The sequence below is a fragment of the Chenopodium album genome, chromosome 9, assembly GCF_948465745.1.
Source record: "Chenopodium album chromosome 9, dcCheAlbu1.1, whole genome shotgun sequence".
Classification (NCBI taxonomy): Eukaryota; Viridiplantae; Streptophyta; class Magnoliopsida; order Caryophyllales; family Amaranthaceae; genus Chenopodium; species Chenopodium album.
The window spans coordinates 20685941-20706525 of NC_137842.1; the positions used below are offsets into that span (position 1 = coordinate 20685941).

Genomic DNA, 20585 nt, shown 5'->3' on the forward strand with positions numbered 1-20585 from the left:
TGTTAAGCATTCCATGGTCAACAAAATTATTTAATTGGGTAAAACCTAACCTATTACCATCAAGACCACCAAAACCACCGAATTCAGCTTGACCACCAAAACCAAAACCACTCTGACCACCAAAACTAGTCTGACCAGAAGAACCAACTTGTTGACCATGACCAGACTGACCACCAGAACTAGACTGACCACCAGTACCAGGCTGACTACCACCATTGCCAAATTCGCCAACCAGCCCACCCAAACTGCCAAATTGACCAGCATTTGATTGATCAAAGATGGCCATGAACGATTTCAATTGCTCCTGATTTAAGAATGACATGATGAAAGACAATAATAAATTTTGATTATTTTTTATAGTTCCCATCTCTGATTGCATCATTCCGATTTTTGCATACAATTGGCTTGGTGCAATTGGTTTCTTAAAGCCAAAATATTCCTTATTTGTGATACCTGATCCAACTGCCCTAACTAAACCACCATGCTCACGTTTATTCAATGCTCTTGCTAACATGTCATCCCGACCATTGCACACGAATTCTCCTCTTTGAGCTTGAGCCTCCACTACAATCTGCAATTTAAAATTTCAAGGGACGTAATAGATGAAACCAAGTGAAATAAATTCAAATTAAAGCAATCATTCACAAGAACTGAATGAAATAAAATTTGTGCAGAAGACTCTTCATTAGATATCTTACTATAGCTTCATGGATTTCCCTATCGACTGGATTATCAAAATAAATGATTCCATCTTTGACCTGAGAGTGAGCTTTGATCCAAGTCAAGTGTCGAGGCACTTGTGACACATGGACTCCCTGTTTTTCAAGTTCTTTTTCCTGCCATTGTACAAAATTAATTTAGAATTATATTTGAATTATATGAAATCAAATTTTCAACACCAATATTGTATATATGGTAGTTACATGTAGAATATTTGTCAAACTTACTATTTGTTCTTCAAAATATTGATACCCAAGTCGGCCTCCTTGATACTTTGAGGTCTTCTTCTTTGCCCTCACACGATTTTTTTCACTCAATTCCTACAAAAAAAATTTAATATTAAATTTAGTACACACCATCTTGCTAGAGGAAGCTTATCATAAACTTATAAAGCATCAAAACTAATAAACTTATAAAGCATCAAAACTAATAAACTTATCAAGCATCAAAACAGAATTGAACTCAGAACAGAGCTTCAGAACTAAACTCCTGGAATGATCTCAGCACTTAACTCAGAACAAAACTTCAGTACTGAACTCCAGAACTGAATTCAGAACTGAGGTTCAGAACTGAATTCAAAACTAAGCCTCAAAACTAAATTCAAAACTTAGCTTTAAAACTAAACTTAGAACTGAGCTTCAGAACTGAACTCAAGAACTGAATTCAGAACTGAGGTTCAGAACTGAATTCAGAACTAAGCCTCATCATTGAATTCAGAACTGAGCTTCAGAACTGAACTTAGAACTGAGATTCAGAAATGAACTCCAAAACTGAATTCAGAACTGAGGTTTAGAACTGAATTCAGAATTATGCTTCAGAACTGAACTCAGAACTGAGCTTCAAAACTAAACTCAGAATTGTACTCAGAATTGAGGTTCAGCACTGAACTCAAGAATTGAGTTCAAAACTGAGGTTCAGAACTTAATTCAGAACTAAGCCTCAGCACTGAATTCAAAACTGAGCTTCAGAACTGAACTCAGAACTGAGCTTCAGATTTGAACTCCAAAACTGAATTCAGAACAGAGGTTCAGAACTGAATTAAGAACTAAGCTTCAGAACTGAATTCAGAACTGAGATTCAGAACTGAATATGTTTGCTTACTGTGATATCATTGTAGACTTTGTCTAAGACTCCATTTGGAAGGTCAGACCACTCCTTATAAGTAATTGTTACTCTTTCACGGGCAACAACACCAATGTAAGTGGAGAATTGAGATTTCTGCTCTCCTACAGGAATTCTTTTAATAGGATGCCATTCTAAATGAATCTTGGTGCCTGCTTGGATCACCTTCCCCACCATAGCAAGTACAGTACGACCCCTCTCATCCCCACGCCTTATTTTCTAAGAATCCTCAGGATGTAGTGTGTCACCTTCATTGGATGGGCGTACACATTTTCTCTTTCTAGCCATCAACTTATAAAAAAATCAGAAAAATAAATTTAATAGGTTAGTTAAATGCAAAAATTATTGTAATAAAGAAACCAAAATTTTAAGTAGTACATCCTAAGGAAAAACCAATAATAATTAAAAAAAAGTTAGTACTTTAAAAAAAAAATTACATTTGTTACGAGATCGGTTTTGCTTGACCTTTTTTCGCTTCTTTGTATCTTCAACCCATGTAACCTCATTATGATCATCTCTCACATATATTGAAGAGTCATCAACATTATCGTCCACTACTTTTCTTGTCCAAGAAGGAATCTCCAACACACTATCAAAAGTCACAATCATCGATGGAGTGTCGAGGCCTTGGTGTTATGACAACTGACCTTCGCTTATCTAAGGGGTCTGTCATATAAAAAATTTGTTTTGCTTGGGTAGCTAAAATAAAAGGATCCTCTTTGTGACCAACCTTGTTAAGATTGGCCAAAATAAGTCCTAAGTTACTTTCTTCAACACCGTTGTTGCTGTCAACCCATTGGCATTTGAAAAGAGGAATCGAAAACATGGTGTAATGCAACTCACAAATCTCTTCAATGACTCCATAGTATCTCATAGTACCACACACGGGATTCTTATCTTTTGCACTAGCAAAGTGAATAGCTTGAGCCTCTAAAATGACCCCACTGGGTTTTGCATAGTGTAGTGTTCATCTTGGAACTTTGTGTAAAGAGTGCACCCATTTATAACATATCCTGAAAAGTATGTTGCACTAAAGTCAGGTCCATATGCTAAACTCTTGACTCGATCTGAGATTACTATTGAAGAGTCATCGAGCTCCCTCATTACTTCATCTTTGAACCAAGAAATGAATGATTTGCTATGTTTGTCAGCTAATGCCTTTTCGCTTGCTCTTGGATTGTACTTTCTCAAGTGTCTCATATGTCTTTCAACATAGGGTGCAACTTCATCCTCATTATGCAGAATGTATGAGTGTGCCTTGCGCCAATTGTCATAAGACATATCACGTTGCTTACGACCTAAGGTTCCCACACCATCCATTCGTCCACTATGAAGGGATGTAGGAATCCCTATTCTCATTGAATTTATCATAAAATCACCAGCATATTGTAGTACTTCTTTATAGAAAAGTTGCTCAGCAATACAACCTTCAGGTCGATAAGCATTCTTCACATACCCTTGGTATGTTCTCATTTGCCTTTCAAAAGCCCATTGAACTCTCAAATATATTGGACCACAAAATCTTATCTCTCTTACCAAGTGAACCGTCAAATGAACCATGATATCAAAAAAAGATGGAGGAAGGTACATCTCTAATTGACATTAAATTATAACAGTTTCTTCCTCCGAAGCATTCAAATGTTTGGGATCAATGACTTTACTATAGATTGCATTAAAAAAACAAACAAAGTCTAGTAATGGCATATTGAACATTTTTAGGCAATATTGAACGAATAGCTACGGGCAACAAATTTTGCATCAAAACATGACAATCATTAGACTTAAGGCCCATAAGTTTCAAACTTTCCATGTTTACCAGGTTGCGAATGTTAGAAGAATAACCTTCCGACACTTTCACTCCGGCCAAGCTTTGAAATAACTCGATTTTCTCTTTTCTAGAGAGCGTATAAGCAACCGATGGCAAGTACTTTCGACCATTCTCATTCTCAACGACATGGAGTTCATCTCTAATCCCCATTTCCTTTAAGTCATCTCTAGCTTTCTCCCCATCTTTGGTCTTTCCACTAATATTCAATCGTGTACCAATAACACTATCACACACATTTTTCTCAATATGCATCACATCAAGTTTATGTCTCACAAAAAGGAATTTCTAATATGGTAAGCTCCACAATATTGAACACTTTTTGAATCCTTGGTGAGGAAGAAGTTTTTTATGCTTCTTACCATATGTGATCTTGAGATCTTTGATCTTTTCAAACACCTCTACTCCAAATAGTATCTTAGGGCGCATCCTAAACTCTTGATGTCCATTGAAGGCCTTTTTCAAGTTGCGATAGTGATGAGTACATGGAAAAAATATACGATTTCCATCAAAAACATTCTTCTTAGATGCACTCAACCACCTTCCTGGAAAACCCTCCATGCATACGGGACAAGCAGTTTTCCCGTAAACTGTGTATCCTGATAGATTACCATATGCTGGAAAATCTTCAATAGTACAAAACAACAATGCTTTCAAATTGAAATTCTCGTTACGATGTGCATCGAACACCTCTACACCTGTTTCCCACAACATCTTCAAATCATCAATTAGTGGAGCTAAATACACATCAATATCATTACCAGGCTGCCTTGGACCAGAAATTAGTAGTGATAACATCATATACCTTCTTTTCATGCAAAGTGTAGGAGGTAAGTTGTAGGTAATTAAAACAACAGGCCATGTACTATAAGTGCTACTCAATGATCCAAATGGACTGAAGCCATCTGTAGACAAAGCAAGGCGTAAATTACGATTTTCTTTGGCAAATACTGGAAATTCTCCATCAATAAACCTCCATTGTGGGGAATCAACAGGATGTCTAAGCATTCCATCATCCTCTCGACCATAGACATGCCATGTTAACTTTTCAGCATCTCCAGCATTAGAAAATAGCCTTTTAAACCTAGGTATTATTGGAAAGTACCATAATACCTTTGCAGGCACTCGTCCTTCATTCTTTTTGTATCGCGAGGCATTACAAATTGCGCATCTCTCTAACGATTCATTATCGTTTCGATATAACATGCAATCGTTAGAGCAAGCATGAATTCTCTCATAAGGTAAACCCATGACACTTAGTGTCTTTTTTGCCTCATATGTACAACTTGGAAGGACATTATCATCTGGAAGCATGTATTTTACCAATTCTAGGATCATATTAAGCTTTGATCACTTAAACCATGACCCGCCTTCAAGTTATACAACTTAAGTATGGCAGACAACCTTATGTATTTAGTGCAACTTTCATACAAAGGCTTTTTTGAGTCACTCAATAAGCTCTCAAATTTAGTGGGATCTTCATCAAAATTCTCCTGTACTACATGGAGCATTTCCTCTAATATATCTTCCTCATTTGTATGTTGACCTTCATTAGCATATTTGAAAAGTTACTCACCGAAGCTCCATCTCTACATTCTCCATGCCAAATCCAACACGTATATGTTTTGTCAAATTCCCATTTCTCCAAGTGATTAAGTATCTCTTCAGGTCTCTTATACAAGAAAGTATGGCACATGTGACAAGGGCATGGTAGCTTATGGTGGCCTCCACTATTCTTAACTGCAAACTTAACAAATTCTCTTACACCTGCTTGATATTTTTGGTCACCTGGCTTAGTTGTTGTTATCCAACTTCGATCCATTTAATATTTTCTACACAACAACAACTAAAATCATTAATCCCATCCTGCCCCTGCCCCTCTCCCTACACCTTTCCTCTCATATTCTAATTATTAAATTGACAAAAAAATAACTCAGGAACCAATTAGCAACAAAACTAACAATTTTGTGTACATGCATGACTCCATAGTGCATTTTTAATAAAAACAAAAAAACAAAAAAAAAACACAAAATTTGAAATCCCAACCAACATGAAAGATGTCATACAATCTAAAATAATGAAGAATTTAAAGGGAAATTCAAACAACAAATTATCTCTCTCTTCATCACAATAAAACCTCAAAACAAAAACCCAGAACATTAAACATCATAAAGTACAGAAACTAAAACCATCATAAAGCAAAGAAACTAAAACCATGAACCAACACTTGATATGAAATTTCAAGCAGCATAAATCTGAATACACTAACAAATTTTAATAGGCAACCCAACATTACTAAAATAATAGCATATTCGATTGCCAACATTAACTGACTTACTGGTTAATGTTAAATGTCGAACAAGAACAAATTTTTAATACACTTACTGCCTCAATTCTATAATAGCAGATTCACCAACAAATGTTGAACAAGAACCAATTTTTATTTCAATATTTCATTTCCGCAAACAAAACAATAATTCTAAAGTAAATTAAATAAAAAAAGTAAGAACAAAAAAATTATCAATACATAAAACCCTAACAAAGCATACATGCATCAATTGAGCCAAAATTCTAACCTTAAAGTTTAATTGCGGTGGAGCCGTGGAGGAGCTGCTCTTTCGTTCCTTTTTTTTTTGTGATTTCGAAGAAAACCCAAATATGAGCACGCTGCTACTTACTCAACTAGCAATATCAGTGGCCGCATGCAGTAACCCAGAAATCCAATGTGCATTTGGGATTTTGATGAAAAATAGAAGAGATGAATGTCATTCGGCAATCTGTAGAAAATTAGTGGTGAAATTGAAAATTTGAAGAGGGTTTTTTTTTTTTTTTTTTTTTTTATGAATTGGAAGGGTTTATTAAATTTATTTTGGGAGGGAATGAAAATTTGAGGCGGCAATAATAATGGAATGAAGTATGGAACTCTGTAGAAAAGGAATATTAGCATTTTTTTTACCATATGTATGAGACCCGTTGTACCTAACAACAGGTCTCTTATTTAAGAGATCCGTTGTAAATAACAACGGGTCTTTAATATGACCTTGTTATTTAAAACCGCAAAACATTATATTTTGGCGCCTATTATTACAGACCCGTTATGTGTAATGTAGGGTCTTTTATATAAAAGAGTACCGTTAAATTGCACAACGGGTCTCTTAGAAGGGGTATGTTTGCCACTTTTTGTAGTAGTGACTTAAAGAAATGGTTCTTAAAGTAAGGTTATGAGATATTTTACAATAAGAAATATAGGAAACAAGGAATGAAGAAAAGGAATAAGATTCCAATTCAACCCATGAGTTCATGTTATTGTAGTTAACTTAGCAATTCGTTATCTTCACAAGTATCGGATACTGCTTGAGTGTTCCACTTTGAAAGTGACCTCAAACTATTGAAGTTAGGCTAAGTTATCGACTTACAAGCTTAGAATGAAGCAAGGAGAGCTACATAAGTTAGAAGGTCGTATGCTTTGTTTAAAGACCTTTTAAGCAAAAGGCTGGAACAAGTAATGGTTATTATTATGTTACATAATCAGCAATTGATCCGTTTACACACGGAAAGACTCACATTCAAAGTAAAAGCAATAATTGCGAATTTATTTGAATGGTATGGTTATCAAAGCATTGAGTCAAGAATGCTTGATTATAAACAAACATTTCCCTAACATGATAAACTCATTAAGTTCAAGTAATGGGCTTGATTTGCATTCCAAACATCTTTAGCAATGCCACATCGACAAGAACATACTCAAGGCTCTATTAGATAGGCTCTTTATAGTTGATCGATTCGGAATCGTTCTAAGACAAGCAAGTCTTACTCTTTGAAACCAACAAAGTAAAGAGCTATTGTTCTTGGTATAGAAAATTAACTCCGAAAGCTAAAGAGGATTAATTTACTTTAACGTTTCACAAAGAATTTGAAAGAATATGGCCGTATTCATCAAATGTGAACAAACTTGACCTTGAATAGTTCAAAGAAGTAAAGAATCGACTTGGCAAGATATCAAAACATCTAGATTAGATCGAGCAATGTTTTCTTGAGCCAAGCGTGACAATCACAAAGTTATGAAATTGAAATTTTCATAAATAACTCAACAAAGAACATAGTGTGTCTTCACGGAGACCTCGATGCCATTTAAAAATGACACGAACAATGATGGATCACATCCTTTCCTATAAAGTTCTTAAGATTTGCACGAAGGACTAATGTTACACTAAACAAAATGTCGAAGCTAAGAAAGGACACCATGTTCAGTTATGGATAGAATTAACTTCTAAATGTCTTCTCAAGTATATGTCTAAAACTCTTAGCCACAGTGGGAGTTCATTGGCTCAGTGGGCGCTAAGTGACTCAGTGGGAGCTCACTGGCTTAGCAAGAGCTAGGTGGTTGAGTGAGAGCTTAATGGCTCATTAAAGGCTAAGCTAGCTCAAGTGGGAGTTAACAGTTTGTCTTACAACGAACTTTTACCCAAAGACAATATATATGTCTCTTTGTAAGCATTCAAGTGAGACCACGGGCATTACCTCCACAACCTAGTTGAGAACATAGTGTTTGTTGCTCCAAGTTGTGTCTTTCTGGAAAGTAACACATTTCCAAAACAATAAGTGGGAGGAAAATGAACTCGATGACAATCGAGCTTAGCAACAAACTAGAACTGAGAATCTCGGAAGACCTTAAAAGGGCTTCGTGAGAATACTTGATCAAGAATATTCAAAAGGACTTCACAAGTGCCTTAAAAAGAGAATTCATTTCTCACAAAACTTTTGAAAATTTGCAGTAAGATCAAGAAAATGAAAGGGCTTTGGAAGCGCCTTAAAACTCAGTGTTTAATGCAATTGCCCTGTATAGGTATAGAATTCACAAAAGGCTTGGATTGAATCCTATAAATTTTATTAAGTTAGAAATAAACCTAAAACTTACAAGCATACTATTTACTATTAGATAGTACATGAATAATGTATTGTAAGATAGCTACGACAAATCCAAATTCCGAATAATGGTTAGAGGCCATGAAAATCCGAAACAAACCCATGTTTGAAAATCATGTTTGAAACTTGATTAATTTGCATGAAAGGTGAAAGACCCATTGATTGCAAATAAGTTTTCAAGTAGAAAACTAGCAAATGTGGAAATGTATTTGCATACATAGCTAGATTAGTTGAAAAAGGATACAATTAAATTCACGGAGTTGAATATAATAAAAACCTATTCATTAATCGGAATGCTTCAGTCTTTTCGTGATTGATCTAGCAAAAAATTTAACATATGACATATGGAAAAATAGATACCAAAACCACCTTCCTAAAATAGGATTTTGGAAGTGACTATGGAATAGTCTAAGGGTTTTGAAAATCTAAATAATGCTAGATTTGAAAGAAAGCTCAAGGAATCCGTCATGGGATTAAAGGAAGCATTGCATATAGGAATTGAAATGTGTTTTCTCATAAAGTTAATAAGAGGATTGGCTTATGGAGAAACATAGAAATTCTGATGAATAAGAAGTTTAGTGGGAGCAAAAGTAAAGGTCCAACGAGAAGTTTACAAACTCTATTGTGAAACAACTATCAAATTCTAAATGTTTAGATTTTAGTATTTTGACAATGGAGCAAGCTAAATACGATACTTAGTACATATTGGTATTAAGATCTATTGTATAGACTTAATAAAATGTTTGAACGTGTAAAGAAATTTACCATGTTAATATAAATTGAAGGACTTTGAAAGACTTTTGACCCGTATGTATAAAACTAAGTAAATGTTTAAACTAAGTATAAGCTAGGCTAAATACTAAGTCAAACAAGAAAGACTCTAGTAAGAGACTTTCAACCATATCACATAGCGAATAATTTAGCAAGACTTAGTGAAACTGAATGAGCTAAAATGTCATATGGAATAAGATTGAGAATTACTCTGCAATTTAATCCATCATGTACGCTGTGATATCGAATCGTCGCACGACTTACTTGCTTATATTATGTGAAGTATGTATATAGTACCAATCAACCTAAATCTATGTAATAGATCATTAGATTACAGTCAAGAACATCCAAAACACTTGGATGAGTTAGAGGATGAGTTCTTGACGCATGGAAACAATATAATTTGAGCATTGATGATGCAAGCACAAACCTTAAATAAGGATGAAATCCTTAATAAGGAAGCCATTTGTAAGCACGAGGTAAGAAGCGTCGTGGCTTGAGAAATGGTAACACGCATGTGCATCCATGTATAATGTGCGGAAATTTAAGGTAAATTTCCACGATCACAAGTGATTAGGGTATTCCAAATCATTGTGAGCCGTTGGGAGTGAAACGCAAGCAAGGCATCATCAAGAAGGCTACTAAAGTATATGATTAGAATATTATTGCCTAAAAAAGGCAATAATAAGGAAGATGTTAAATGGAAAGTTCGTTTTTGAACGTTAATGATTGTAGGTTATCAAGTTGAAGGTCTCAATAATGAAAATGAGTGGGAGCCATCACTTGGACAATAAATGCTAAATCACATACAATCCATGACAATCTCAAATTTTATCATCTTATTATGAAAGTGATCAGTAATGAAGATGCTAAGATTAGCAAAGTAGTTAAAACTAAACCTATGCAATAAGTGAACGACAACATTCACAATTGCATGAAAGAAATCAAGCATATTAGATATGGGTGTGATTTCTATAGATGTTTTATAAAGAGTGATACTCTTAAAACATTCGGAAAAACCATTTATCATAACTAGAACCATTCGGGTTTTGGAGTAATTTAAAATTTCATGCAATTTTTATCACTCCGTTTCTATTTAATTGTGGTTTAGAATTGAATAATAAGTCCGTTCGATTTAAAGATTATTCAAAATAGGGTATCAAGACCAGTCTTGATAAGGAAACACCTATTAAGTGAACGTTGAATATTATAATCGAAAATTATCCCTAATCGAGGTCATTTAAACAATGGACGATTAATGATCAATTGAGATTAATGTGTAGTCTGATTTATAGCACCGTTTCTTGTGCTACGAGGACATGATTGTCATAAATCAATTGCACAGGCATTAGTTTAGAACCATACTAGATCGACCTATGAGAATACTTTAAGAGATTAAAAATCGTCATAAGTATACTTCTCATTATGGCTATCGGAACTTATTTCCTCGACCATGAGTATTGTGAGTTCTCTTGTTTGAGTACTAGTACGCTTTGATGTTGTCAAACATCTGCCGTAATAGGGGATTATAACGGCAACACTCGGGCAGCTAGGTCCTCTCAGTAAGAGGAGCTACATTACAAGACTGGGAATCTCCCCCTAATAAAATAGGGAATATGACTTTGTTGTATACAAGGCCTCTCTTAGAGCGAGACTGTGAAAATGGATGGATTTTAGAAATCATCTGTTTATTGACAGTCGGACTCGGAATCAAAAAACTCTTCTAGACGTAATAAGGATGACAAAATAATCTTACCTTAAAGTTCACGAAGACACAATAAGCGACATAGGAAAAAGGATGTAGACTAAATGCGCACTTGTCTGGAAGGACAAGTGGGAGATTGAAAGAAATGGTGTCCTTCGAACAAGTGTACTATTCCGTTAGTGGGTTCTGAATTAATAGAAAGCTAATATATTCAGTAAGGTCAAGTGATCGGAATGCCTGGGTGGAGGCCGCTTCCGATCAGTAATATTAGTCCACAATTAATATTACAGCGTAATCTTGACTGAACCCTTCCGATCACACCCAAGCAACTAACGAACCAAAACAACGAATTAATCCGGAAGGAATTAATGAGTTGACCGAGTAATTAATATTTAGACGTCGGGAATTCGAGCTTATAGCATCGAAACCGAACGTCGGAAGTCTAGTCGAAAATAGTAAAAGACAAGACGTGAAAAATAATAATAAATCAACAATGACCGAAATACCCCTAGCATCGGTAAAACCGAGTGCTAGGGGCGCGACAAAAAGCTTGCGACCCGTACCAAGTGTGCGTGGCAGTGCTAGCTTGCGGCAGATAGCATTCCACACACTTGGTGCGTGGCTTTCTCGGTTGTGGCAGCTAGCATGGTCCTTACCAAGTGTGCGTGGTTTTAGGCGAAAGTGAGGTGGGCCGAAGCTTCACAACCGCACCATGGCAGCCCACAAGTAAACCAAGGGTGCCCGAGTGAGCTGCCATGTCGCCGAACTCAATTGGAGGAGAAGAAAGGGAGGTGGCCGATTATGAGAGCAAGAGTGGGGGGCAAGTTTTGTCCCCCCCCCCCCCCCCCTCTCCAAATGGTCCTCAAATACTCCTCCATGTATGCTTGCCACTTGTTGATTTATTACAAGTTTGATTATTAATTTTATTTTAGCTTTAAAATAAAATGGAAAAATCAAATTCTCCCACATTGATGGGAGTGCTTTTCTCACTCATGCATTTCCCTATAAATACCAAAGTTGGGGTATTAGGAAAAGCACTTGAGTAAGAGTTGAAAAAGGCATCACCATTGTGAAAACCTTTGAACTCATTAATTACTCGGGTTTTGGTCGGGCCTTGCTAACCCCAAGGCATTGGACCATTTTCAGTGGTCGAGTTGTGGGTGGACTATCATTGGAGGACGTCGTAATTTCTAGGCTTGCTTTCGAAGTAAAAGCCCCTTCCGGTCGGGCGTAGCGCGCTCCAAAGGTTATCGTTTTATCTTAATCTTGTGATTTAATTATGTTTATGGTTTTATTTATTGCGAGTGCGGTCTTGTTTTTGGGTTTGTTTCCACGGTGACTCGGACTCACCAAACCCCAACACGCAAGAGCTAAAACTTGGAGAACCCACTTCCTTGCATCTTGAGCTTTCCTATCGCCGTGAGCTTGCTCCATAAGCATCTTCCACCTTAGTAAATCATCGATATCAAGACCTGGACCTCGTACAATACCTATAACCACGAAAGTAGAGGAAATAAAGGAGAAAATACTAGAAAAACCATCAAATTGCACAAAAGCTACAAAAGGTTAGAAAAAAGGTAAAACCAAGAGCAGAAGCATAAAATTAAGCATTTATTAAGCATGAAAGCCATGAAAAGAAGCTAAAAACAATCTAAATGCTCATCAAATGGGTGTCATTTAAGACACCCATCACAACCATGTGAGTTTTTATTTCTTCTTGCTTTCAACATTTCTTGATTGAGCGGCGCATGGATCCTTGCCTATAGTATACTTTATCTTGAATTTGACTTTCATCACTCGGGAGCGAGACCGAGCCATTTAGGAAGGAAAAAGGTATCTCTTTGGGGTGGTAAAATTTTCTTTTCTATGATAGTTTTCTATTTCCTTATTTTGGGTTTTCATTTGCCTACTAGCTAACCATACTGGATCGACCTATGAGAATACTTTAAGAGATTAAAAATCGTCATAAGTATACTTCTCATTATTGCTATCAGATCCTTTTTTCCTTGACCATGAGTATTGTGAGCTTTCTTGTTTGAGTACTAGTCCACTTTGATGATTGTCAAACGTCTGCCGTAACAAGGGATTATAACTTCATCACTCGGGCGGCTAGGTCCTCTTAGTAAGAGAAGCTACATTACAAGACTTGAAATTTCCCCTATTAAAATTAGAGAAGGTGTCTTTTTTGTTTACAAGGCCTCTCATTGAGCGAGACTGTAAAAATGCATGGCCGTGCTCAGATGGATTTTAGAAATCAACTGTTTATTGACAGTCAGACTCGGAATTGAGAAACATTTCTTGACGTAATAAGGTTGACAAAATAATCTTACCTTATAGTTCATGAAGAGGCATTAAGCCACATAAGAAAAAGGCTATACACTAAAATCACACTTATCCGGAAGGACAAGTGGGATATTGAAAGGAATAGTGTCCTTCGAACAAGTGTATTATTCTGATAGTGGGTTCAGAATTATTAGAAAGCTAATATATTCAGTAAGGTCAAGTGATCAGAATATCTAGGTGGAGGCCGTTTCCGATCAGTAATATTAATGCATAATTAATATTACAGCTTAATCTTGATTTAACCCTTAGGGTCACACCCAATTGATTAACGAACCGACACGACGAATTAATTCGGAAGGAATTAATGAGTCGCCCGAGTACTAAATATTTAGACGTCGGAAATTCGAGCTTAGAGCGTCGAAACCGAGCGTCGAAAGTGGAGTTGAAAAATAATAAAAGACGAGACGACAAAAAGGTAATAAATCAACAATGACCAAAATACACCTAGAACCGGAACATCGAGTGTTATGGGGTTAGCCAAGCTAGCAGCCCGCACTTACTGCGTGGCATGCTGGCGCGCTGCAACTAGCAGCCCGCAATATGTGTGAGGCGTGCTAGCAGCAGCCCTTGGCACCAGCAACCCGCATGCATGTGCGTAGGCATGCTAGCCGAGAAGGCTAGTGGTAGCAGCTCGCCTTGGTCCCCCCCTCTCCAAGTGGTCCTCACCTACTCCTTCATATGTAGTTGACACTTGTTTATTTATTACCATCTTGCTTAAATAATTTTATTTTGCTTTTAAAATTAAATGTGAAAATCTCACTATCCCACATTGGTGGGAGAGACAATCATACTCTCATCATTTCCTATAAATACCCAAGTAAGGGCATTGGAAATGATGCTTAAGTAAGAGTTGGAAAGGGCATCACTAGTATGTGAAAACCCTTGAACTCAAGAGTTGGAAAAGGTATCACATTTATTGAAAGCCTTTAAACTGAATTACTCGGGTTTTATTGGTCGAGTCTTGCTAACCCCAAGACATTGTACCTTGTCAGTATTAGTTGGTGCGGGTGGATCAACATTAGAGGCTTCGTGTTTTCGAAGCTAGCTTTCAAGTAAGAGCCCATTCGGTCAGACAAAGCACGCTCCAAAAGATAATCGTTTTATCTCATTCTTGTGATTAATTTAATTATGTTTATGGTTTTTTTATTGCGAGTTCGGTCTCGTTTTTGGGTTTGTTTCCACGGTGAGTCGGACTCACAAAACCCTAACACCTCTTCGACTCTCTAAAAGATGGAAAGTGCGATGTCTCCCTCAAAGGAGCTATAACGACTAGAAATTTACAGTCCGACCAGGAAGTCCGCATAGGCCAAGCTGACCCTATCATACAACCAGACTGAAGCAAGGTCGCGAACAGCAGGCAGGTAGTAGATTAGCACTCGACTACCTCTGTTAAGAGAAAAGGTCCCTCACAATAGGATAACAGAAAAAATGCGCACCCGCTGCTCAGGGGTGGTCGCAGGATCCTTAAATTCCGCCGCAAGCGTACTCCAACAAATGCATCTAGTGCTAAGCCGCGTCAGGTCAGCCTGAGCACGAGCCCAAATAGTGATAGGGCCCAACAGTTCCACCATCAACAAAGAAAAGACCGTGATCTCGCTATTGAAAGGAAGCGGGATCGAAGTGAACTCCAATCCCATAATGAAACTGAAGTTAGTGGGGGTAACAGTCATCCCACCCCAAGAAAAGTGAAAAGTGTTGGTGGTGTCCCAAAAGATCTCCACCAAAGCTCAGACTACGTAGTGGCTCTGTTCGAAAGAGTACAAACCCTGAGTGGCTCACAACAAAGGAGTCAAGCCACATGACTCCTGTAAGGGAGTGATCCCATCGTAAGGGGCTCCTTCCTATGATGCCCATTGGCCCTTTAGAAGAGAAGGAATTTACACTTGATAAGGTGTAGTAGGATTTGAATTCCTGACGGTTTGGGGGACCTAGAATTAGAATTGATCTTGTCATCACGCTTTTTTATAAGAAACAAGTAGGAGTCGCCAATGAGTTTTGGGAAAACTCATAAACCTCGTTCATGCCTTTCTCCCATGTGGAGTTCATGAGATATTTAGCACAAATCATAAGTTTACCCATGCCCAAATTGGTCTACATAAACCAGAAATGAGTTTGGGAGCGAGGGTACTAAGATAACGTTCCCTTTAGAGAGGAATCGCTATCTTAGCCCTAGTACGACCTCTACTAGCTCTTTCTTTTTCACAATTTCATTACCAAACAATATATGCAACGTGATACCTAAAGGTTAAGTTAGTTGATTTTTTTCTAAGCAATTAAACACGTAGGAATTACACTGCAGAAGTCGTTATTCTTTGTTTAATCAATATTCGTGAAAAGAACAAAATAAACAATATTTGCCTTGTCTTAAGTGAAAAAACAACAATTAATTATCAAAATCTAGTCTTGATTAACAAAATAATACTATGTAAATTATTAATTAAAAGTTTGTTTAAAGTGATCAAAAAACACTATTTATTCAATTAAAGTTATTTAAACAATAAAGAAAAAGTGATTAATCTAAGTGCTCAGGAAACTAACTGTTCTTCTTTTATGTTAAATCTCTGGTTAATGTGTTTATGGACTTTCTTTGTTCGTTGTACCTCCAAGGACTTTAATGGATTCAATTAGTGTTGGAAAGTATTTGGGAAGAGAGAACAAAACGTAGTATGATAGTAAGAAAAGTTGAGAGATTAGGGTTTTGATAATACTACGGTTTCAATTCTGATTTTTTTTGTCCCCGTAATGCTGAACGAAGACCCCTTTTTATAGGTGTAGGGATCTAGGTTTAGGGTTTTAGCGCCGCGCCGTCAGGTAGCGCACGCAACTCTTTGAGTCACGCAGGGTGTCGCGCGCATCTCAATGAGTCGCTCGCGCTAGGCGCGCGCAACAAATTGAGTTGCGCTGGTTTGCGGTTTACCTTATATGAAAATGCGTTTTTTAAACTTCCATAACCTTTGATTGCGGAGTTGGATTAAGGCATGTGTGATTTCATTTGAAATCTCTGAATGTCTACTTTACAATGCCGTTGGAATTAGGTTAAAATGTGTTATGGATCAATGGTTGTGGTCGTTACAGTGCAAGGGTGTCGGTTTTAGGGCCTGATTTAGTGTTTTGATCATAACTTCTTCGTTTTGGCTCAGAATTGCGGCGCCGGCAACAACAACCATCCACGGCGAGGGAAGGGAGGAGGCCGGAGGTCGGAGGCTGCGGTTGTGGTGGTCAAAGCAAAAAAAGTCAGATTCGAATGAAAAATAAAAAACAAAAACAAAAAAAAAAGGTGTACACTGACCTTGTAAGGTGGCGCCAGAGGCTCGATGACGGACACAAGCCGCCCCTTCAGCCGCCCTCTTTCTCCTTCTCGACCTCTTTTTCTTTCTCCTACTCGTCCTCTTTCTCTCTTACAATGTCGGCTCCGTTTGGGTCACCGACGGTGGCAGTTGCGTGACGGAGGGCTGAGGTTTGGGTCACCGACGGCAGCGACTTCTCTTTCCCTCTTCTTCTCTTTCTTCTGTGCAACGACTCCAAAAATTCCCTCTCTCTTTCTCTCTCCTTCTCTTTCGTTCACCAGGGCGTCGCCGGAAAAACCAGGGCCGCCTCGTTCTTTCTTCTCTCTCCTTCTCTCTCTCTCTCCTGCCGCTGCTTCTCTTTTTCTCTCTGCGTTTCTTTCCTCCTTTTTTTTAGGTCAAGGATACAATTTTAATTTTCAAAAATGACAATGACTTTTACGACGGAAATAAATTCCGTCGTACATATAAACTTACGACAGAATATTCCGTCGCAAATTACTTTACGACGGAATATTCCGTCGGAAGTTTATAATTACGACGGAATTTATTTCCGTCGTAAAATTTACGAGGGAAAATGCCTCGTAATTATAATTTTCCGTCGCTAAATTGCGACGAAATGTTTTCCGTCGTAAATATCCACCTTAACGACGGGAAAAAATGTCCGTCGTAAGTATTCCGTCGTAATTTAGCCTATTTCTAGTAGTGATTGGTATTATAATATAGCGTTAGAAACCTGTTTGAAACGGGCGATCCATTTGTATAGGACTTTCATGGAATTTGATGTTTGGGTCATCTGTTTGGCTCGGTTTTTCAATAGTGTAGGTTTTGTAGACACCCAAATGTGTCTCTCCAAAACCAAACCAAGTGATAAATACCTTTCACGTCATTTAATTATCAAACATAGCAAAAGTGTGAATAGTCTAGTGATGAGGATGTTTTTATTAAAATATACCTTCTTTCTGTTTTTGAAAATATTTCTTTTCTTACCCTATTTTTGAAAAACCATCCAATCCATTTTGGTTTGGTCCATGGAAAGGGTCCAATAATAGTGTAGTTAGGTCGCGTTCGAAAAGAGCTTTCCAACGATATACTATAAGCCCAATTCCGATGAATAATGAGGAAGTTATGGCCAAAATACTAAACTAGGCTCAATTTACCTACGACATGTGGAGGGTCCAAAAGTCTAATCCTATTCCTAAACTAATTAGTATTAATTAGAAGCTTCTATAAGTTTCTAAAACATCTTAATTATCCTCTTTGAAAAGATAAAATCAAAGAATTTGAAATTGAATAAAACTTTCCTTTTATAAAAACTTTCCTTTTTTTTTAATCCTAATTCTATTCGAATTTAAAGATGTTCAAAGACAGTCAGATATTATTTTCGTGCCTCATAATCTATATCCAAATTTTATATGGTTGGATAGATCTTGAATTATCTTTCCAATGATATATTATAATATTAAATCCGAGATATAACGAAAAAGATATGAACGAGATATGAAACTCTATTCAAAACTAATACCCTTCCACTATTTTGGCCATATATTTTTTATCTACAAAAGATTTTAATCTGATTCTAATTGGGTTGGAAAGTAAACTTCAAGATATTTTTAAAAACATATTATATGTCTTATTTGGACTTCTGGATCAAAAGATATGATAAAAATAAAATCCACAAAAACTGTTGTCTATCGAGTTTTATTTCGATTCAAATTCGGATTCTTTTCTTATTCTTCGACCCTCTTTTTTTCTCTATAAATAGAGGTCATATCTCCCCTTTTTCTATCATCAATTCTCATCAAGAATTTCTTGATTATCTCCCTCTTTCTAGCCTAGCCTTTTACAAACAAAATTCCGCATTCACAAGTTCTAGACACACCTTTCATAGTTAAAAGTTGCCTTCGCCCTAGACGTGAAAGGTTTGATATTTTCGAGGGTTTGGTCCTAAATCTAGTCTAAACTTTCTTTAGATCCTCTATTTCAATTATTTGATTTAATTGTTTTGTTTATTATTTTCCAAGATGTTAACGTGTGTATTTTGTTGTTATAAAGATGTACGAGGCATCCAAGTAAGTGCTTTAACTGTTTCAATTGATATTATGATATAGAAATCATGTTTAGATTGTTATTATGATTCCTAGTATCATGTTTAGGGTAACAACTAAAATCTCTAATATCAAATTTGACAATTGTGATTCTTGCGATGCTTTCTTTTCTCTTCCTATATAATGTTAGTATCATGTTAGGGCTAAAGCTTTGATTTTGTATTGCTTAGTGACATGCTAGGGTTTGTTATTAATCTTGTTAGTATCATGCCTAAGATCTTGCTATTATTATGCTTTAACATGATTACGCTTATGATTGTTATTATGATTAATTACTATTATTATGAATGTTATTATATATGTTGCTTGATTATATTTATTTTTATTGCATAATCACGCCTTTTATGCATGTTTAAAGGGAATTTGTACTTGTAATCACGCTTAATAAGATAATTAATAATCTGGTTTAGGGTTAATTTGATTATAATTCAAGTGATCGCCAATAATAGTTTATTTGTGCTTTAATATTCAACCAACACAGATTAAACAGGTTTTGGGTTAATTTTATTGATTGCATGTTAGTAAGAAAGCGCACGTGAATATGATCAGAATAAAGTAGAGGCCTATTGTTTGGGCAGGTTCAATGTCTTTTAGGTTGGATTTGTACCTTCATCCCCGAATTTCCAGTCTTGGTTCTAGACCTATTGCAGTTAACAATCTCCTGGATCATTAAGGGGTGTAACCTTCACCCTGTGAACGGTTTACAAGTTCCTAAAACTTGTTGGCGACTCTTTTGCTCTAGCTTCTTTCCCTTTGGACGCCACCATGCTTTAGTGTATGATCACATTGGGGTTCAAGTTTAGGATATTGCTTGAAATATTCCCTATAGTTTTTGGCGACTCCACTGAGGAGGATTTCTATTTTAATTCCTAAAATTTATTTTGGTAATTATTTAGAATGAGTGGATGAGACTCGAAAAGTTTTAAGTATTTCATGTGCGTAATTTTGATCAATATTATTGTCAAATGCATAAAAAATATCTCATGGGAAATACCATCCATAATGAGTTAAAAACATAGGATTTTGACACGTAGGAAATTTAAGGAATATCTTTCACAACTAGGACCGAAATAATGCTGCGCGAAACTGGAAAATTGTATCGAGCACAGAAAGTTGCTGAGGCATGTAGGAACTAGCGTCCGAAAACAGAGTCTGTTGCCAACGATTTGATTCTGGCGCCAGGCGACACTTTTGTCGACAGGCGCCAAAGGCAAATTGCGGCGACGACCTCTATTCGCTAGCACCAAGTTCTTCCAATATCGAGCCAGAAATATGCGTTCTAATTTCGACCAGTTTCCAGCACTGCTTGCTCGATCCTACTTCCTAATTGAGTTTTTCTCACTTTTCTGAAACCCATATGCGTTCTATATATGGACATAACCCTCTGGTAATTCATGCTCCATCTACCTGATTGAACGCTCTGTGCAACACAGGGTACATCCGAGAATGTTGAATTCACCAAACCATGGAAGCAAGTTTTTAACTCGCGGTATCCCATCCACTCGCGCCAACCCTCTTTGACCCTCTTTGACTAACCCATATTCCGAACTTTAGAGAACTAGAGCCATGGTTAGGTTGCAAACTCATTGCATCATGTTGTGACTACTTGACTACTTGTGCATCTCTTACTTGTGCGTACTTATTATGTGACTAAACTAACCGTTTGGTTTGACTTGTGTTTGTAAATAAGTCTTAATAAACTAATTAATGACTAAAGGACTTTGCTTAATTAATTAATCAATTAATTTGAGCTAATAAATATGTCTAAAACCGAGTCATAG

At 36.8% G+C, this 20585-nt stretch overlaps 1 protein-coding gene across 1 annotated transcript; it reads right to left on the reverse strand.

Moving 5' to 3' along the window:
* Positions 1–3514: 3514 nt before the first annotated feature.
* LOC145557511 (uncharacterized) lies at positions 3515–5005 on the reverse strand. Its single transcript, XM_081618686.1, has 2 exons — positions 4067–5005; positions 3515–3955 (listed from the first exon to the last, which is right to left on the reverse strand). The coding sequence occupies exons 1-2, from the start codon at positions 5003–5005 to the stop codon at positions 3515–3517; spliced, it is 1380 nt and encodes a 459-aa protein (XP_081474812.1).
* Between the last annotated feature and the right edge of the window lie 15580 nt (positions 5006–20585).

Coding starts and splice junctions, on each gene's coding strand:
- LOC145557511 (XM_081618686.1), bottom strand. CDS start 5,005: ATGATCCTAGAATTGGTAAAATACATGCTTCCAGATGATAATGTCCTT. Junction 3,956..4,066: donor AGATACTATTTGGAGTAGAG/GTGTTTGAAAAG, acceptor TTACCATATTAG/AAATTCCTTTTTGTGAGACA.